General features: G+C 57.3%; 1 protein-coding gene across 1 annotated transcript; it reads left to right on the forward strand.

Moving 5' to 3' along the window:
* Positions 1-10,636: 10,636 nt before the first annotated feature.
* DIPK1B (divergent protein kinase domain 1B) lies at positions 10,637-19,150 on the forward strand. Its single transcript, XM_067309352.1, has 5 exons — positions 10,637-10,699; positions 13,745-13,879; positions 15,924-16,031; positions 16,707-16,883; positions 17,943-19,150. The coding sequence occupies exons 1-5, from the start codon at positions 10,637-10,639 to the stop codon at positions 18,753-18,755; spliced, it is 1,296 nt and encodes a 431-aa protein (XP_067165453.1). The 3' UTR covers positions 18,756-19,150.
* Positions 19,151-20,051: the final 901 nt, after the last annotated feature.

Consider the following 20,051-nt stretch of genomic DNA (forward strand, 5'->3'; position numbering starts at 1 on the left):
CTAGGTTGCACAAAAAAAATAGAAGCTCAGGATTGCTACACTGCTCTGGCGTTGGGGTTCTAGATGTGCAGCCTTCAGTACCCACTAGAAAGGGAAAGAGCCTGAGGGAGTTTGGCTCTGGGAACAAGAAATTAAGACAGAAAAATATTGCAAAAGTATATAGCCTAACTCAGAGCCTTCCTTTCGTGTAACCTTAACCCATCTACAGATAACTGTTAGGAAAGTAAATCTTTTATCTGCTAGGATGCTAACTACAGCCAGCTGTATTTTTATAGTCCCTTTCATTAGGGAAGGCAAGCACTTTGCACTGTTCATGCAACTTGCTCCACTGCAGCCTCCGGCAGCCTCACAGAAAACGGCCCTGCAGCGTTACCTTCTGCCTGTACCTGCCTGTTCCGCCCACAGCGCCTGTGCCTTGCAAACAATGGTCATTTGTTTACCGATCTGCTTAGTTCCCACCCTGCTGCCTTATCATCGACTGCCCCAGCAGAGTTATCAGCATTTTCCTGCTGATCACAATGTCCCTCCACCAGCCCATCTGGTCCTAAGACACCTAAAAACATTTTTCAGTTGTTCTTTCTAAAACTCTTGGTTCTGCATGCTGGTTTCTCTGAGCTCGTCTTACCTCTGCCTTGAAAAACTCAGCCAATTTATTTAAATCTACATAAGGTGCAAGGCTGATTCGGCAAGATGCTTGTGCATGTGATTAATGCCACACAAGCGGTCCCATTAAGCTCCATGACTCTGCTCACATGACGATCAGTAAGTCTGGAGATCAGTGTTTGCAGGATCGGTGCACCATTAGTCAGATTACTGCTGGGGCTTACACTCCACCCTTTCCCCCAACACTTTTTCAGTTTTTTCTCCTGGTAAACTATGCGAGGAACAGGAGCCAGCAAAAATGTGAGGCTACAAGATCTTTCTGTTGCATTTGCATACCAAGACTGGAAATCTCCCTGGGCTTGATGTTCTGCAAGACATCGCACCATCCACACCAGATGAGGCTCTGCATAAAATGAGAACACACCAAGCACAAGACACAGTCTTGGAAACAGAATCTCATCTGGCTGCAGCGCTCAAGCTTATCCTGGCCCACGGCTGTAAAACTGGATTTTTTTTTTTCCCCCAGTTGCAATAGGATTTGGCTTTTTCCCAAATGTCATGTGTAAATACAGGAAATCAAATCCACCATTTCTAATGGATTTTGTGCAGGTGGGACGGGGTGGTTGACCTGGAGACTGATGGACTAATCAAGGAAAGCAAAGCCATTAGTCAAAGGCTTTTCCTGATGGCAACCGGGACTGAGGGATTTGCTCTATCTCTCATGTCAGACCCCCACAGGAGCCACCAGACAGCAACAGTATGACTTGCCACCCATCAGGGTCAGATTCAGATGATGGAGCTGAACAAGCCTCCAGGCAGTTCTCCCAAAATGATGGGAATGGAAAAGGGAAACAAACAAGGGAAAGGAACTGCCTAGTTCCTATACAAACCTGGCAGCAGCCCTGGCCTTTCTGCCCAACCGTGGCTGGGAATACCCTGTCCAGAGGGGAATGAACCTGTGTTTGGGACCGTGTCATGTGCTTACAATTAGCGTGCAACTCTGTGTGCGTTTACAGCTGCATGTTCTGCTTCTGAGGTTGCAGCCATGTCATTCCCTCTTCTCCTGCTCTCTTTGATCCCTTTGCTGTGGACAGGTAACCGTAATTACAGCAAAGATGATGGACTGGTTTCCCAAGACAGCTGCAATAATTACTACTGTGCAATGGGCTGCGAGAGCTGGAGCGGCAGGTGACGGGGGCTATGGGAGCTGAAGTGAGATGTGTACCAGAGAGAGAAGAAGCTGATCTCCGTCGGGATCTCCATACCCTCCTCCAAAAGGGCTTTTCCCTCATTCTGAGGCACGACTTTGTACCTGCTTAGTGCAGGCCCAGTTAGCAGCAGCGTGGCAATCTCCACCGCTGGTCTTTAGGCAGCGAGTGACATGCCGTGCGTGGCAATCCTGGGCTGGCGCGGTGCCCCAGGGTGTGCCGGCTCCGAGGGGAGGCCGAGCCCTCCCCAGCAATGTGAAATGGGATCACGGTCCCTTCTCCACCTTTTGCCTGGTGAGTCACTTGCTCCTGGTTTAGACTGATCCTGCAAAGATACTAAAGGGCCTTTGCTCCGAGTCCACAAGTCAGTTACACATCTGCTCAGCTGCTGAGTCAAGGCAGTTATTCCTCAAGCTGAACTTAACTCGTGTGAGAGCCTGTGGCACCACCCACAGCCTGAGCTTGCCCTCGGGACTGTGGTTGCTCTGCTGTAACATCATGCACCTCCTGCAGCCCTCCAGCATCTCTGGGGGCTGCACCCGTCCTCCCCATTTCATCCAGCTCTTGCCAGGCCTCACAGCCACCCCCTCAGAGCTGCTTCCTGGACAACCCAGTGAGAGTTGGGCATCAGACACCTCGCAGGTGCCCCTGGCCAGGAGAGCACAAGCAGCCAGTTCCAAGGCTGCTCTGTGCAGTCACCTTTGAAGGCCATCCTGTCCTCCTCCTGCTCCTGGGTAGCTCCAGCTGCATTTCTCTAGCCACCTTATCTAGCTCTCCAAGGGAAAATGGGCACCAGCACCTGCGCAGACACTTGCTGGGCTGGACACAGGAGCTGCTTAAGAAGAAGAATGGTTGTTACGACCACAGAGCAATGGAAATGTACAGATACCATGCGGCAGGGGAGGGACAGAGGTGAGGGAGGAACCGGCACAGTCAGAGGTACTTTGAACACAAAGACCATTTCTCTTACAGATAACTCCTGTCTTGCCACAGGAATGATCCTAGAGCAGGAGCACCTTGGGCTGAGCCACGGTGTGGGGTATGAGCTCAACCACAGGGGTGGCTCTCTGGGCCAGCTGCCAGGCTGCATTGCACACAGCCAGGGAGTGACTGGAGTTAGCAGAAGCATGATATGAAATTAGTACCCAGCACTTTGGACAGGAGGTCTCAGAAGAGCTCAGCTCCTGGTAATCAGCCAGAGACATGGTGAGCATTCTCAGTCCACAGCTAGAAAACTGAGCCCTTTCTAAAAATATGGCCAGAGAAGTTGTAACAAAGCCAACTGCTGCTGAGGGACCTTGGAAATGCCAACTCTTTTTTAGGTACCTGTTGGGGAAAAGAGGGTCTGGGAGACCTGTGGTGCTTGGCAGAAGGCTGGGCTACCTAGGATCAGGCTCCTCAACCCCCCCCACGCTGGACCCTTCTCATTGCACCACCTGGTCAGAGCTGCCAGGGTGGTGCAATGGGCTTAGGGCCTTCTCCAAGTGCCAGAGTCCAGGACAAGGTGAATTCTTTTCCTGGCAGGCCTCCGTGGCTGTTGGAAATGAAACACGTGCACCTCAGTGGGCTAAAACCCACATGGGGAATATGTCTCCATGAAACAGTTTCTTTCTCTCCATTTCCCCTGTTATTGATTAATTCCTTTTAATGATTCCAGCTAAGAAAGATCTTGTAGTTGCTGCCTGTCAGGAAAGATCAATGGAGCTGCATTAGCAAGAGATACAGAGGCAAACTGTCCCGGCTGAGTCCTCTGCAAAAGCCATCTCTGGGAGCAGCACCACCATCTGCTCAATCAATAGTCCATCATGACCTCTCACTCTTGCTTGCTTTTTCTCCCCTTGAGCTAGCTGGGCAGCAAAGTCTGCTCCAAGCTTTCGCAAGGACTAGATTATAACCGCCCTGATTGATCTGATATGTAAAGAATAAAGGGACCTCTTAAGCCAGCTGACTGCATTGGAAAAACTCCAGCGACTGCACAGGCAGGGTCAGCCCCTCATTAACTCCTGGATGCTTGGGACCCGGCTCACACGACGCATGAAACCTGTAGCACAGCTCCAGAGAGATTCAATTACTTACAACAAATCCAAACTGACTTGTCCCCAGAGGTTTCCCAGTCGGCTGCCTGCGCTGCCGAGGCCTTTTCACTGCTGTCACGAGTCCGTTACCCTCTGTAACACTGGGAATCAAATCCAGCTGCAGGTCTGAAGGAGGGGTGTTCGCAGCTGAAACTCTGCTTCAGTTGACGGGAGCTCGGCTCTGAGCCACCCGAGGAGCTGGGACACGAGGGACCTGCTGGAATGGGGCTAAAGCTGGGTTCCAGGAGGCTGGTGAGCAAATCGCTGTGGTGCAGACAGCGATGGGGATGGGCATCCCCAGTCCAGGCTCAAGGTGGTCTGAGAACCTGCTCGGGTCCGCAGGCCTGGGGGCGTTCGGAAAGCCAGGAGATACCGACTGGCCATGTCCCCGAGGAGTTTGCCCCAGCCACCGGCCGTGAGCCTCCCATGCTGCAGACACTGCAGCTCAGCCAACGCATCAGGGCTGCTCAAGACTCGCCAGCCATGGCCTGTGCAGCGCGACCCCTTCAAGCACCGTTTTTGTGATACCTCCTTGTTTCTCCTATTTCTCTTTCTCTAGAGATTGTGGTGCTTGGACCCTATGTGCGGGGAGGAGGGAGGAAGCCCACTGCTGCTTCTCCAGTGCCTGTGAGCGACTGCAAAGGCGGAGGGTGGAGGGTGGCCAGGAGAGGCAGATGTCCAGAGCCTGATGCTGGGATAGTGGTGAGATGTTCGTGCTCTCCTCCAAGATTGTCGGGCTGGCCATGGGCAGAGGAGGTGAAGGAGGTCTCCTTTGCTCTGGCAGCCACTGCCTGCTTGAAAATCCTTGCCCTTTTGCACACCAGGCCTCCAAACTGGAGCCTCTCTCCTGCAGATACGTTAAGTTAATAAAGAGCACTTGGAAGATGAAGGCTGACTTTTATAAACCTGAGAGCTGTGTGCTTTTTCTCCTGGCATAGCACCACTTAGAGGTGTTGCGATATTTCACGGCTTAGGCAGGCTCAGAGCTGGGACTCGGTATAAAGTTCCTTGCCTGCTCCTGTCGGTGCAGCTTCGTTGTAGCGATGCCATGTGTTAGTGTCACCAGCCAGGAGAGCTCAACTCCTGTTAACTTGCCACCACTCTGAGCACCTCCCTGACCCCAGGAGGCTGCAGGGTGTCCACGAATGACACGTCCAACGCGAGGCACCGCCAACCTTTGCCTTGTCTGTGGCACGTTGCATTGCCGCAGGCTCCGGTTTGCCCCGCAGAGGTGGGTGCACCTCCCGCCTGCGGCAGGCACGGAGCAGACATGGGCAGCTGGGACAAGCCAGCGTGGGTGCAGGGACAGCCGAGCATCCCCACGGGTTAGTCTGCAGGGTCGTGTCTGTGCCCGTCAGCGCTCCCCGTGTCTTCTGCTCTGTGTGTGTCACCGTGGGTGACTTTCTTAGCCGAGCACCTTGGGAGCAAGTCCTGTCCCAGCTCTTGCAGGAACAAGAGCACTCTGCCTCGGGGGCTCCGTCTTCGGAGGACACCGGGAGCCTGCGCGTTGGGATGGAGGCTGGCAGGGGCTGTCTGCAGGCACCGGGAAGGGAGGAATCCCCTAGGCTGTTTCTCCTAGTGCAAGCCACGACCATGAATAGCTCCCTAACTAGCTAAGCCTACGCGGGGATCTGCTTGCTCAGCCCCCTGCTCCATGCTCCTTTGCGAGCTCGTTTTTCTCCTTGGCTGGGAAGAGCCTGTGCTTGGCACATGACAGAAATCCTAATGAGAGCAGCTCCCCTTCGGAGCGCCCGGCTGGCAGAGCCGCCCGCAGCGCCCGCCGCAGCCACCACCCGTTGCCTTCAACGCTGCTGTCGCCTGCAGCGAAGCCCTTGGGATGCTGCTCTTCCTTCTCCCGTGTTTCAGGTGCTGGGGCTCTCCGAGGGAAGGCGAAGGGCAGAAATGCTGGATGGAAACCGGAGAGGGAAACTGCACTGACCTCAGCCGCTCGGAGGCTTCACCCCGGGACGGGGGATCGGCAGGGCCACGGGAGTGGATGAGGTCCTGCACACCGGTCGGAGGCTCTGTGTCGCAGGCCTGGCATTCCCGGAGGATAACCTGCTCCGTCTGGGGCCTCGGGGTGGGGGACAGCTTTATTTGACTGCTCTAAACACAGCCCCAGCACCCGACCTTTTGAAACCCCCTAATTCTGCAGCGCTCAGCGGCACTTTGCAGGGATTTGGAGAGGAAGCGGAGGGGGCGAGCGCAGGACAGACTGGAGGGAGGATTGTGCTGGGGGCGGCGGGGCTGTCAAGCCAGCAACACAGGCGCTGATTAGCATTTCTAATTATAACCGCTGCGCTCAGCCGCATCAGGGCCCGGCAGGCAGGCAGCGGCGGCTGATGGCATTGTGCAGAGCCAGCTGCGAATGCGATGCCGGAAGCGCGGATCATCGGCCTCAAATCCTTACAGGCTGCACGGAAAAGAGCGTTAGAACCCGGATCTGTCATCTCCCGGTCTGTGCCAGGGCCCTGGGAAGGCTGAGCCCCCCGGGAGGTGGGGGGGGGACACGCAGCGCAGCCCCCAGGGGCAGAGATCGGTCTGGTTTGGGAGCGGGGCCTGGGTGTCCCCTCCGCGGCTCGGGGGCTCCCTGCCCCGCCGGGTTGCTCACGCTCTCCGGGGATGCTCACACCTCGCTCGGCTCCCTCGGCCTCCCCGCACGGCTCCTCCCGCTCCGAGCCTGTCCCGTGGCTGTGCTGGCGGCGAGCTGCAAACCCGGAGCTGTTTATACGGGATCAGCACAAAGCATTTGTCCGTCAGGGCTGGCAGCCGGTCTAGCAAGGCGCAGCGGGAGCTGGGGGGATCCCTGCCAGGCGGCTCTGCCCGCTGCGCGCTCCGCGGAGGGTGGCTTCACCCCTTCCGCTCGCAGGCGGCGACGGGACGGATCCGCCACCCCTCGGCAGGGTCCCCGTCGGGACCGGCCGGGCTTCACCGAGAGTCCTGTGCGCTGATTTGGTCCCCTGCGTAGGCCTGTGTAAAGCAACTCTAGGCTCATATTGCCTCATGCTGTAATCACACGTCCAGCACCTGCAAAAACCAAGATACACACGCTCCTGATAACCAAAACGTGCCAAAGCACATCGGCTGGTCCGAGCCGCTCACCCCAGGCAGCCACGCTCTAGCTGCTGCAAGCTTGCCTGGTATCTGTGGTTTTGTGAGTAATTGCACACCCAGATATTAACCCTTGCTCAGTATTACTGGATACGTGGATTTACTGTTGTTTTGACTGGAATCTGGATAATATTTGCTTGCCTTTATTATTATTCTGTAACTTCACAGTAAACTAGTTAGCCTTAAACTGCTGCTCTCAGGGTCTGTTATCACATCCCCAACCAATATTGCAGCCAAACCTTCCACACAAGCAGGCCTGGGTCGCTCCCAGCCCTCGGCCGGTCACAGCTCCGTGACCCCCGTTGCACCACCCCTGGTCCAGGATCTGAACGGTCTCGCCCACCTCCCTCCGAAGCCGCAGCTCGGGGACACGGTCTGCGACAGACGGCGTCTCACCGGGAGCCGCTGGCCGGGCTGTCAGGCGCTGCTCATGTCCCCACCTAGAGGAAGGCACAGGGCAGAGACCGTCCGCCATGGAACGGGATGGAGGGATGGATGGAGGTCCTTGTCCTTGAGACAGGGCTACTCTGTACTTGGTTGTTAGCACAGCCTTGCAAGATAATTTATTCAATAGCGGATAACGTTATAACATACTAGAGTAAATATTATGGGCAAGCTAGAGACCGTTATCTCAGTAGAGCTGCAGAAGACCTTTGGATTTCAGGAGCTCCCCAAGCCCTCCGTGCCACCCGGCACATATCCGTGGGCACCCATTTCCTTGGCGGACGCCTGGGTGCGAGCGTCTGCCGATGCCCTGCGAGCGCCTGCGTCCCGCTGGCGTGAAACCATCTCCAGGGACGTGTGCGAGGAGCCTGCGCACGGCTGGAGAGTGAGAGGAGATAAAGAGCTATTGGCAGCGAGGATGCTGCCGGTCCATGGGTGATGGCCCTCCCTCGCCCCCCGTGCCACATGGAGCCTCTCCGGATGCCGCGCCCGGGGGATTTTTGGGAAGGGGAAAAGCGGCAAAGCACACGTCTCCGGCTGCCCTCAGCGCCAGGTCCGCCCCGTGCACGGGAGATGGACGGGGGAGAGGCACTGCAGAGAGGGAGCCCGCTGCCCCGGCTCATCGAATATAAGATATAATCACACCTGCAGAATTGTTATTACTCTTTTGATTGGTTTAATTAATCATTCAGTGGTAACTGCTCGTTAGGCATTCCAACAATCAATACTAATCACTTAATTACTTGGCGTATTGCAGCACGGGAAGGTCTGCTCATTCCTAATTAGATTCTCCGGCCAATCCACCCCTGAATATTACAGACCGTGGCATTTCAAGCCTCTCCGAGCTCTCGCCTGCACGTGCCGTTTCTCACCCCTTCCCTAAAGCCACCCGGTCCCTAGGGAGGGTGCAGCCTGCCTGGCCGGACCGAGTGGCCTCACCGAGCCCGGCCGCACGCTGCCGATGGGACCGGCAGCAGGAATAACGAAGCGCAACTCACCGCTTAGCCGCGTTCGGAGGGCTCGGGAGGTGGAGGTCGAGGCAGGCAGGGGGAGGAAAGCGGCAGCCGCCGCCGAGCCTCCGGGGATGGCACCGAGGGGGGCGGCAGGCAGAGCCCAGCCGAGGAGAGGGCTGCGATGGTGCAAAGGAAACGTGGAGGAAAGAAGATAAAAGCGCTATTTTCCCCCAACCGCGGTGGAAAGCAGCACGCCGCAGCAGCGCGACCCCCGGGACCCGCTCTCCCGCCTCCGCTCGGCATTTCCACCCAGGCACCCCGCAGTGCATCTGCTTGTTCCCGCCATCTTCCAAAACCAACCAAAATCCCCATTAAAAAAAAAAAATCACAGGGGCTCTCTCTTTCACTGGTCTGATTAAAACTAAAAACAAGATGGGTAAACTCCGGAGGATCACCAGCAGAACATAAAACCCTGCACAAGTGGGAGCTGCAGACAGCTTAGCCGACTGCTAACCCGTGTCCCGCGACCGAGGCGACGCTGTTAGCAACGGCTCCTTGCTTAGCCCCAGACGCCGAGGTCACGGCGCTGTGCTGGGTTTGCCGCAGCGGGATAGCAGGAGAAATCCTTTTGCCGTTACAAGAAGGCAGCAAACGAGCTGCAGGATTTGGGGGGCTCTGGCTAGGTTTTGGTGTGATGATAATTATGTATCACCCCCCCAAGACTGTAGCTCAGCAAAGGTTTTTTGCTAATTAGTCCCTGGGCATGACAGTGACTAGGAACCCCTCGGTACAAAAGGCAAAGCAACCAGCTTGTTTTCAAGGTCATTTTGTGCCAAATCCAAGTGGGAGTGAGCAATTTAAACCATGAACAAGGAGTAAATAGATCATTTGAAGTGCTAATAATAGCAAGCAAGGAATTATCTTAAAAACAGCCTTACGAGCGACTTTCCCAGGCCATTTCCCACCATGATGTTTGTGCCATCTCTCTTTTTCCCCTTGCTCTGTCTCGTCTATGCCTCCCGTAAACTCCCTGGCCCGGAGACCGTCGCCGCGGGCCCGTTTGCTCGGTGCCGAGCACAAAGCGGTCCCTGTCTCTCCTCGAGGTTTCCTTGCCCAAACGCAATGCAAACAGTGAGGGCAGAAACTGCTGCTGCTGCTGCTCGGCTTTAAGGTCCAGAAGGGAGCGAGAAAAAAAGAAAGCGAAACGACAGACGTCGGCTCGAGGACACTGACCCCGCGGCCACACGCACCGGCTGGCTGGTGCACATGGTGGGGGCTCTGTCGGGTTACAGCCTGAAATAGCTCTGAGCAAACCCACAGCTATCACAGCTCCTCGAGAGCCCGCAGCATCAGCGCTTCCGTGACCCCCCCGCCTTCCTCCAGGCTCACCAGGGTCCCAGCCATGGCGATGGCAATTCTCCTGCCCCTCGTCCCTCTGCCGTGGGACCAGCCCTCGGGTGACGTGTCAGGGCACAACGGTGGCGCTGGGGACCAGCTCCCCCATGCCCGTGGCTGGGGCGCCCACGTGGGGTGGGACCCCCGCGTGCGATCCCCGGGGAGCGGGGTGAACCTGCAGGCGGGGTGGGATCCCGTTTGGCATCCCTGGGTGATGCAGGATCCCGGGTGGGTCCCGCCGGCGGTGGTGTGAACCTGCGAGTGCGGTGGGATCCCGGGTGGGACCCCTGGGCAGTGGGGTGAACCTGCAGGTGGGGTGAGATCCTAGCTGGGATCCAGAGGCGAGGCGAGATCCTGGCTGGGATCCCAGAGCAGTGGGACCCCCCCTGGGCAGTGAGGTGAGCTGTGGAGGGGGTTAGGTGGGATCCCAGGTGGGATACCCGGGCAGCGGGCTGAGCTGTGGGTGGGATGCGATCCCGGGAGAGGTGGGACCCCGGGCAGCGGGGTGAGCGGCGGGCGGGGCCGGGGCGCAGGGGCGGGAGCGGGGAGGCGGCGGCGGGCGGGGAGGGGAGGGGAAGCGGCCGGGCCCCCCCGCTGCCCTCCGCGCCGCTCCCGCCTCCCCCCGACTGCGGCTGTGCTGCGTGCGCCGAGCAGCACCGAGCCGCGCCGAGCCGAGCAGCACCGAGCTGAGCAGCACCGAGCAGCACCGAGCAGCACCGGGCTGAGCCGAGCAGCACCGAGCAGCTCCGGGCCCGCGGTGCGAGCGGCGCCGCCGGGGGCGAGGGGGGGGGCCGCGGCCATGCGCCCCGGCGCCTGAGGCCGGCGGCGGCCGCGGGGCGCTCGCAGCATGCGGAGGATCCGGCGCCTGGTGCATCTGGTGCTGTTCTGCCCCCTCTCCACGGGCCTGCAGGTAGGTACGCGGCGGCCGGGGGGAGCGGGGGGGGGGGGGGCTGCGGGCCCGGCTCGCCGCGGCGCCCGGCATCCTCGCGGCGGGCCCGCACCGCACCGCACCGCACCGGGCACCGGCCCCGCGGAGCGGCTGCATAAGGCGCAGCCGGACGGCGATGCCGGTGCCGGTGCCGGTGCCGGAGAGAAGCCGCGCTGCCCCTGGAGCGCACGGGGAGTCCATCGCTGAGCCGTGCCCGAATGGATGCACAAGGCGATGCAGCAGTGCAGCAGCAAGAACCATCCCCTCGCCTCCCCGGCTTGGCTTTCCTTTTCCCCCTCCTCCCTTCCGTGGCGCTGGCGGCGGCGCTGCGCGGGGCTGGGGGCTGCCGCGGGGCGGGCGACCCTTCCCCGGTGCGAGAGGCGCCGCGTCCCCACCGCGCCGCAGGAAAACTCCCGGGCGGCTGCGAGCGCCGGGCCGGGCGGTTGCTGGCCTGGGTGTTTCCTCTGCAGCAAAGGGATGAGAAATCCCGACTCTCGCCAAGTTCCCGGGCTCCGGGGGTTCCCAGGGAAAGCCCCGCTGCGCCAGGCTCCGGCGCGATCACACGGACAACCGGCTAACGCGGGGAGGGGGCTTCTGGGCAGGCGGGGAGACCCGGAGCGCAGCGGGAGGATGGAGGCACGGCGCGGAGGCAGGAGCCGGGGGAAGCTCCGGGCAGAGCTCGCAGCCGGCTGATGCTTCGCTGCCTGCAGCCAGAGCGCTGCAGCGACGGCTCAGCTCTGCCGGACCCCGGATGGCCGCACTGCCGGACGGACCGGTGTCCCCGCCGGGCTGAGCTGGGAGCCTGCCGGGTGCTGCCGCTCCGGGCAGATGGGCCTTTGGCAGCTGAGCCACCGCAGCAGGCTGTCTGCTCTCCAGAAAACCTTGGAAAAAAGGCCTGAAGAGCCGCTGCCTGGTGTGCACTGATGCGTGGTGTAAATCGCCGTGGAGCGGTGCCAGCGGCGGGGGCCCACGGGACGGCGGGGAGCAGAGCCCGGCCCAGAGGGGACGGGGAAGCCGGTTCACGTTGGCGCGAGTGCGGACTGGGAGCTGGATCCCCGTCGTGCTGGGATCACCCGTGCGGATACGCGGTGGCAGCGGCAGCGAGATGACGGTCACGCTAAACCGCCCCGTGGAGCGTGCCAGCCCTGGCGCCGTCCCAGGCCGCCGGGACCTGCAACGAAACAACGTCCCCGGGCAGAGCCTCGCCGCCGCCGCTGCCCCGTGCCAGCCCGGCGAGGAGACGGGAGCGCAGGCGCCGGCGGAGCAGCCCTGGCAGGGCGCGGGGGGCTGCTGGGGAGCAGCAGGGATGGAGTGGACCTTTGCGTTGCTCCGTTCGTTTTGCCTTTGAAGCCCGGGGAGAGGAGGAGGAGATGCTTGCAGGGATGAGACCGTCTGCAGGGGAGCTGCCCGGCTCTTGCTCCCCGGGGCGTCCCCTGCCCGTCACCCCGCTGAGACCTAGAGGGGTGACAACTCGTGACGCTGCATGCACTGGGGCCCCAATGCCGCCTGCAGCAGCTGCTGGGGGAGAGGGAACAGTAGCTTGAAGAAAAGCTGCATTTAAGCGCTGTAAAGTTGCTTTTGCTTCCCATGGATTAGTCCTAAAACTAAATACATCAAGTCAAACAAGCAAAGAGCAATTCCAGTGCACCCTCCGGGTCTCCGAGAGGGAGGTGGCAGAGCCGCCCTGGCCTTGGGCTCCAGGAGCTCGGATGTGCTCCTTCCCCCAGGGCAAACCTTAGCGACCGCTGCAGACCCAAACCGGTGCTACCAACCCCCGGCGCTGCGATGGTTCCCCACCTCCGGGTTCGGTTTCCACCATTTTATGCGAGAAGGAAGCAGCGCTGCCTGTGCCGTGCTCAGCTCGTGTTCCCGACCCCCCTTCCGGCCTGGGAATGGGATGGATGCTTGGCTTGAATAAGCCCCAAAAGGGACATTTTGGTCCCTCCAGGATTTTACCACCCCCAGGACGTGTCTCTGCCTCCTAACGGGCCCCTTACCTGGCAGCGGGGTGACGTGCGCCCGGCTTCGCTGCCTCCGGCTGCTTTTTGTTTTTTAGCTCTTAAGTGCAACACAGCCGCATAGGAATAGCCACACGTCTTTTACATTTGACAAGTCCTCATTGCAATTAGCTTCCCTTTTAAGAGGAATCAATTAGCGGCGCATCTGCTTGACAGGGAAACATGGCAGGCCGGCGGCGGTCATCGCGGGCCGGTTCACACTTTGGTATTTCCAATTAACGCGCGCGGTGTCGCGATCTCGACTCAAACCTAGACGCTTGCGCGCTTGTCTGCCGATTAGCCGGGAAACCCATTTATTCTGGCTGAACTCGGACGATCGGGCTGGGGAAGGCGCTCGGGGCCGCGGCCGCTGCAAAGCGCTCGGGGCTGCAGGGCTGAGCTGGTTCGCGTGCGCTACGAGCGCCCCCAAACCGAGCCGGGGGTGGGGGGAGCTTGGGGGGGGGGATGGGGAGGACGGTGCTTTTCCTCCCCGGACCGAACACCAGCAAAGCCAGGAGGGCCCTGCGGCCGCGGGAGAAACACCTCCCGGGAGAGAGCGGAGCCTTCCGCGAGCGGCTGCGCTGCAGAGGGCAGGCGGTCACCGGCGCGCGGCTCATCCTCCGGGCAGGCGGCTGCGCGGCCGTCGGCCCCGCGGGGCTGAGCGCTTCAGCCGGCTCCTCCGAACCCAGCGCTGTAATCTCCCTGCTTTTAGGGAATTTTAAATGACCTACTTGCAGCGGGAGTTGCATAAGAGACTGGTGAATATATATATATATACACACACACACACACACACACATATAAGGGCTGAAATTTCCACCAGTGCTCGAATTGGTTTGTAGAGGGGAAAAAAAAATAATAATAATAAAATCATCGCGGGGACTTGCGCTTCCCCAGCACAGGTCTGAGTCACTCAGATCGGTGGGGACCGGGGACAAACCCACCCGGCAGCGCGGTGGGAGCTGCTGCGGCGGCTGGAGGTGCCTCGCGCAGAGCCCCGGCCCTCACCTGCCTTTCCCTCCTCTTCCAGGGCCGCCTGCCCGGCATCAAAGTGAAATACCTGCTGGTGGTGTGGCTGGGCATCTTCGTGGGCAGCTGGGTGGCGTACATGCACTACGCGTCCTACTCGGAGCTCTGCCGGGGCCACGTCTGCCGCGTGATCATCGTGAGTGCCGGCGAGCCGCCCGCGCCGCGGGGCCGCGGAGGGAGCGGGCGGGAACGGCCGAGGGCTCGCGCGCCGCGGAGCTCGGACCGCATCCCGTCGGGGTGGCGGCAAAGCCGGGGCACGAGGTGCCGGAGGGCAGCGCGCCGGGCCGAGCGGACACGGGCAAATCGGCGCCCAGGCCGGTCCGTGGAGACGAGCTGCAATGTCAAGGCAACGACGGCGGGATGCGCGCGCGGGAGAGCAGAAGTAGAGGCTGCTTGCTCAAGGCTTGCTCAGGAAGGTCTCTTTTCCCCCAAATCCGCTAGCAGGAAAGGAGAGCTCCCCAGAGCAGAGGGAAGTGGTGCAGCCCCACCGCTTTAAAGGCTCTGGGCCATCCCCGAGATGGCCGGTCCCGCAGCTGGTCCCACCGGCCACAGCTGCTGCCGCTTCCACCGCGGCTCAGGTGCACCGAGACACTCGTCTCTCCGTGCCCCCCCTTAAAAAAACCCTTGCTCCGTGGCCAGCGGTGAGCTGCATCTTTGATCCTGGGGCAGAGGAGTCCTGGGGCTGGGGTTTCCTTTGCACAAACACCCCAGGGAGTTTGGGGAAGTCGCCCACCGGCAGCCAGCCAGCCCCGGAGCCGCCGGGTGGTCCCAAAAGGCAGCCAGACCTGCAGCAAACACCAAGGTGACGTTGCAGTGGTGCCACGCACAACCGCTCTGTCCCAGAGAACCTCAAAATCCCCAGAGCAAAGTAACTTTTTGGCAGCTGCAGATATTGCTCCTGCCTCCAAACAGCCTGCGTGGCTTTGCAATCAGACTGCCTGTTTTAAAAGGTGTTTCTCTCTTGTGTGAAAGACTCGCACGAAACCAAAGAAAACAGGCTCACCAGGGATGCAGTGACACTGATGAGAAACAAAATGCTGTCAAATATATAAAGTAAATCGAGAAACAACAAGGGAAATGTGTGTTTGTGTAATCGCCCATTGATTGCCACCTTAACTGTTAATTTCTGACACTGGTAACAAATAATTCAGGCAAATGTACTTCCAGAAGTCATCAGCCTCCCTTGAGTAGACTGCAAGATGGTTTTTAAGTGCACCTAAAACTAGTTGGTGTTTACTTACTCATTAGCTGTCCCAAGGCCTGCACCACTTCCCAGGGTCTGAGCAGCTCGTGTGCTAATAAATGCTGCTGCATTTACTAATTTAGCACAGCTCTGCGGCACAACAGAACTTCTTAAAACAGCAAATAGATGTCCACCAAGGGAAAACTAGCAAAAGAAGCAGGGAGTTTGCACTGTTTTAAGCTCCATCTCTGAATGAGTCCAGCCCCAGCAGAACCAGAGCGGGGCTGTTGTTGCACGTGGGTTGCTGGAGCTGCAGTCTGGATTCTCTGCAAAACCAGCTGGACTCAGCTCTGTGCAGACACAGTCACGAGGAGACTGTGACCTTAGAGGCCAAACCCCTTTTTGACAAACATAAACTGCATTGCCACTGCTACGGGAGCAGCGAGCAACGTCAGTGCAAGGTGCAGGGTCGAGCTGCAGCGAAGCGGGTGGTGAGGGAATCTCAGGTGCCGTGGGAAAGCATCAAGGCCGTGGTGCTGGTTGCACTGCTGGCTTTCTAATTCCGCTCATTCGTTGGGAGACCTGTCACCACGGCTCCGACTGGCGCCTGGGAAGGAGAGCGCCTTTATCCAGGGCGCTGGACTCGCAGCAGCCAGAGGCTGACTTAGAGGCCGGGCAGCTGCGGCTCATAACGCACAGGGAAACCTCTCGGCTGTGCTGTGCACGTGTCGAACGTGCGAGCGTGCAGCTACCAAGCGCTGACTCCAGCCTGGCTGCGGGAAAAGGTGGGCGAGGAGCTCGGAGCACAGCGGGTTACGGGGAGCAGGACCTGGCAGGCAGGATGGGGAGGCGCAGAAGGGGCTTGCATGCACCCAGGCTCTGGGGTGTGTTTGGGGCATCCCAGCTCCAAAGCTGTGGGACTGAGGCTGTATATCTTGGATCGCCCCCTTTCATCTTGCACCACCGTGAATTCCTCTCTCTGCCTTCCTCTCCCCAGTGCGACCAGTACAAGAAAGGAATCATTTCTGGCTCGACATGCAAAGACCTGTGTGAGGAGCACACCCTCCGCTTCCAGCGCTGCCTCTCCTCCTCTCCCACGCAGCAGGTGGGTCACCACGTGGGCAAAACTGTCTCTCCCCCTCTAGGGAGATCAACTAGCTACAGGAGAAGGGTGCAATCACCCCCCAAAGCGGTATCTGCCAAGCTCTGCCCACTCCCACTTCTGTTCCTCATCCTGTATCACCCAGGTCTTTTGCCTGGAAGAGCTGGAGCAGGCTCTTCTCAAAGCCCTGCTGGGCTGCTGCTCGCCCGGAGCTGCAGCGCTGGCCGGCTTGTTCAGCTGGGTTCCCGGCACTGGCACAGCAGATAAGAGGGAAACCCCTCGAGGCATCGCTCGGTCCCTCTGCAGACCTGCTGTTGGGCTGGATGACGCCCTAGCTCCCACGTGGCCTCCTGGAGCATGGCGTGCACGTTCCCCAACCCTTTGGCTATCAGCTGGCCAGGCAGAAAGGCCGTAACTAGGTTCTGAAGCTACGGCACCTCTTGCTTTCCCCTGCTTCTGCATACCAGATGGGAGAGACGCTCGCAGAGCGAGGGAAGCGTACGGCCCTTCCCTTCGCTGAAGCTGCCCTGCAGGCAGAAGTCTCCAAGGCTGGAGGTGCCGTGTCCTGGGGCCAGAAACCTCCCGCGTTCTGCTCACTCCTGTCAACCCACAAGCCTATTCTCTGTGTTTGCTGTTATTTTTCCCCTGTCTTTACCGTTTCCCTCTCCTTTGCTGTAGGTTTACAGTGGGCTCTGGAAGGAGAAAGAGGTGATTATCAAATGCGGTATTGAAGAGGCCTTAAAGGCAGAGAGCAACCCGGATTCTGTGCCCAGGAGGGATGTGGTTCTCTTTGACAAACCGACACGAGGGACATCGATGGATGAGTTCAAAGAAATGCTCCTGAATTTCCTGAAGGTCAGTGTGGCAAATCCCTCCAGGAGCCTTTAAGGCCTGGAATGCTACTTACCAGTAGTAAAGAGCCTAAGCTAAACCCATCTTCCCTTCCATTTAAATAAGAGCTCTTAGGGTCAGAGGTCTCTCATCAGAGCTGAGTTGGTGCAGGATCTGGCTCCTTATGACACATATTGCAGAGCAAGTACCTGGTTAACTGTGAAGAAACTTGGTTCTTACATAGGACGGCTGATTTGCAAGGTTTCTGTCACCAGTAGCCCTGGAGGCTGCTGTCCTGTGGCTGAGTGACGTCCGTGCACAGCAAAGTTTATTCGCAAAACCATGGGAGGCCCTTGCAGTGACAGTCCTGTTCAAGAGCAATTACAAGTTACTCCTTGTACAAAATGTATTCAGAGCTTCAAAGGCCACAGTGACACGTTATAACGCAGGTGACACCAGGAACAAGAGGGTGGCAAAAATAAGGTTTCTTCCCCTTGACAGGACCGAGAGCAGGATAAGCCCTCCATTATATGAAAAGTGAGTGATCTTTCAAGAGGCCAGACCACAAGCGGTAGCCCAGGAGCACAGGCTCTCGCGGCCGTGCTGTGCCGCTCCTGCGCGGCCGACGGCATGGCCTGCTGGGGCTGCGTCACTGGCAAGCAGTGGTCTCGCACGTCAAAGTTTCTGAATTGCAGCTGAGTCCTTTCCTAAGCAGTATTATGTACTGTCTGCCCTTAGCACAGGGTTTCTATTACAGTGATAATGTCATGTAAATCAGAGGCTCCAAGCAGAGCCAAACTCAGGCCCATCTCATGCCAGCTGTGACTCATGCCCTGTCCAGCATGTGCTCTAAAAGGTTTTTTCCCATCCGAGTTTAGAGCAGCCCCTAGGCTGCTACAATTATGCTGGAGCAAAACCCGCCCAGCTGTAACATAACACAAGACTTGCTTTACCACTGCGGCTATTCTGTCTTCCTCCAAGCCAAGCGCTCGGTTCTTTGCTTCCCCAATTCATTTTCACAATACTGAGCCTGAACACAGAAAGCTTTAACAGGTCTGATGCCATTTCTCATTCTGTTTGCAGTCCAACCTAGGAGATCAGACTTCTCTTGCAGCCTTGGTGAGCCAGATCATCACCATGGCAGATGTGAACAGAGATGGGAAAGTGTCTTTAGCAGAGGCTAAATCCATCTGGGCACTACTTCAGCTCAATGAATTTCTTCTCATGCTCTCCTTGCACGAGAAAGAACACACTTCCAAACTCCTCGGGCACTGCGGGGACCTCTACATCACAGAGAAGATTCCCCACAACTCCCTCTATGGAACAGATGTCCCCCACTTCCTCCAGTCACTGCTGCCTTCAGTCATCCACCGACTCATCCACCAGTGGTTTGCACCAGCATGGCCCAGGCGGGCCAAAATCGCCATCGGCCTTCTGGAGTTCGTGGAAGAGATATTCCATGGGACATATGGGAACTTCTACATCTGCGAAACCAGCTTTAAGAATGTGGGCTACAATGACAAATACGACTTCAAAATGGTCAATCTGAGGAAGGTGGCAACAGAGATGACAATCAGAGGTTTCCTCAAGGGACGTCACTGTGAGCAGAACGTGGACTGCACCTATGGGAAGGACTGTATGGCGACTTGCGACAAACTCATGAAGCAGTGCAAAAGCGATATGGTGCAGCCCAACCTGGCTAAAGTCTGTGGGCTGCTGCAGGACTACTTGCTGTATGGAGCACCACCCGATTTGAAAGAAGAGCTGCAGAAGCAGCTCCGAACTTGTATGACCCTCAGTGGCCTGGCTAGCCAGATGGAAGTGCATCACTCCCTCGTGTTGAACAACCTCAAGACCTTGCTTTGGAAGAAGATTTCAAACACCAAATATTCCTAATGGGAGAAGCACAATCCCAGAGTTTAGAATCTAAAGTCCTCGGGTAAAGTCAAGCCAAGGGTCAAAGGCCTATTTCTCCTTCCTCTCCCCCACAGGAAAACACCCTATACAGGGAGTTCAGCATAGTTGCAGCCCCTTCTCCTTCATGAAAAGCAAAACATCATGACTTATACCACCCAGCAGAATCATTGAAACGGCGCTTTTGGCCTCCAAGAGCGTGCTGCAGAGCAGGAGTTTCAAGAGCCTGGCTGAATAGGCTTGGGGGAAGAAGATGACACAGGAAGAGATAAGGAACCGGAGCCCAGATGGAGGCATCTAACTGTTTCTTGATTAACAGGAAAGCAGAGCAGAAAGATGAGAATGAATCATTCATGCTGTACTTGTCACATCTTATTTTGATGAACATCTCTGATGTAAATAAATAGCTTTTTCGTGAATCACACCAGTACATCAATAGCAAAACAGCAGCCGTTTAAATACCGGCCTTCTTGTGATCTAAAAGAGAAGAAGGTAGATTACCCTACCCAAAAGTATCTACTTAAAAGCATCTGAGTCATTCACCATAAGATCCAGCTGTAACTTAGGAAGCAAATAAGCTGACTTTTCCACCCAAGAGAATCCTGACAATTGTTTCATTCCTTGTTAAGTGCCTGGCCCCATGGCAGGGATGCGATGGTTTAAAGGAAGCTCCCCACCCAGCTGCTTCTGCTTGTAGCATGAAATTGTCTGCAAGACAGTATGAGCCATTCCATTTCATGTGCCAGTTTTGAAAGCATATAGGGCAAGAATAGCTACAGGAAAGCTAAGGGCTACTACAGAAACAATTCTGACAGGTTACCATATATGTTCCATGTTACTTTGCATGATACTAAATCAGCCATTCAGGGATAAGTCAACCTCAATTTAATTCTCTTAAAATTAAGCTAGGCTTCCACTGCAGAGGTTAAAGATTAATACCAGAACAATCCATTGCTTCTCCCATTATTAAAATAAATTTCCAGGCAACCTTTCAACAGATACCAAGACATTTCCTCCTTTGGCTGCATAAATACTAGCAGGTCTCCAACTACAGTCCTGTTTCCTTTAAATGTTCAATTCTTCGACCTTTTAAAACAATGGGCAGAAAGGAAGAGTTTATGTAAGCTACCATGAGCTTGCTGTCTGTTCCCAGCACAATCGTATTCCTGCTGCTGGACCATATGCCAGTGTTCTTGCCAATTGCTTAGTGAAGTGGAGCGTATATCTGACATACAACCACCGAGGAAAAAAAGATTATGTCTAGCAGGATATATAGCC

Source organism: Apteryx mantelli, chromosome 21 (assembly GCF_036417845.1).
Source record: "Apteryx mantelli isolate bAptMan1 chromosome 21, bAptMan1.hap1, whole genome shotgun sequence".
In the NCBI taxonomy this organism is placed as follows: Eukaryota; Metazoa; Chordata; class Aves; order Apterygiformes; family Apterygidae; genus Apteryx; species Apteryx mantelli.

Excerpts from the sequence above, each read along its gene's own strand:
- DIPK1B (XM_067309352.1), top strand. The coding sequence starts at position 10,637 with ATGCGGAGGATCCGGCGCCTGGTGCATCTGGTGCTGTTCTGCCCCCTC. Across the intron at positions 10,700-13,744 it reads CCCTCTCCACGGGCCTGCAG|GGCCGCCTGCCCGGCATCAA; the intron begins GTAGGTACGCGG and ends CTCCTCTTCCAG. Across the intron at positions 16,884-17,942 it reads TGCTCCTGAATTTCCTGAAG|TCCAACCTAGGAGATCAGAC; the intron begins GTCAGTGTGGCA and ends TTCTGTTTGCAG.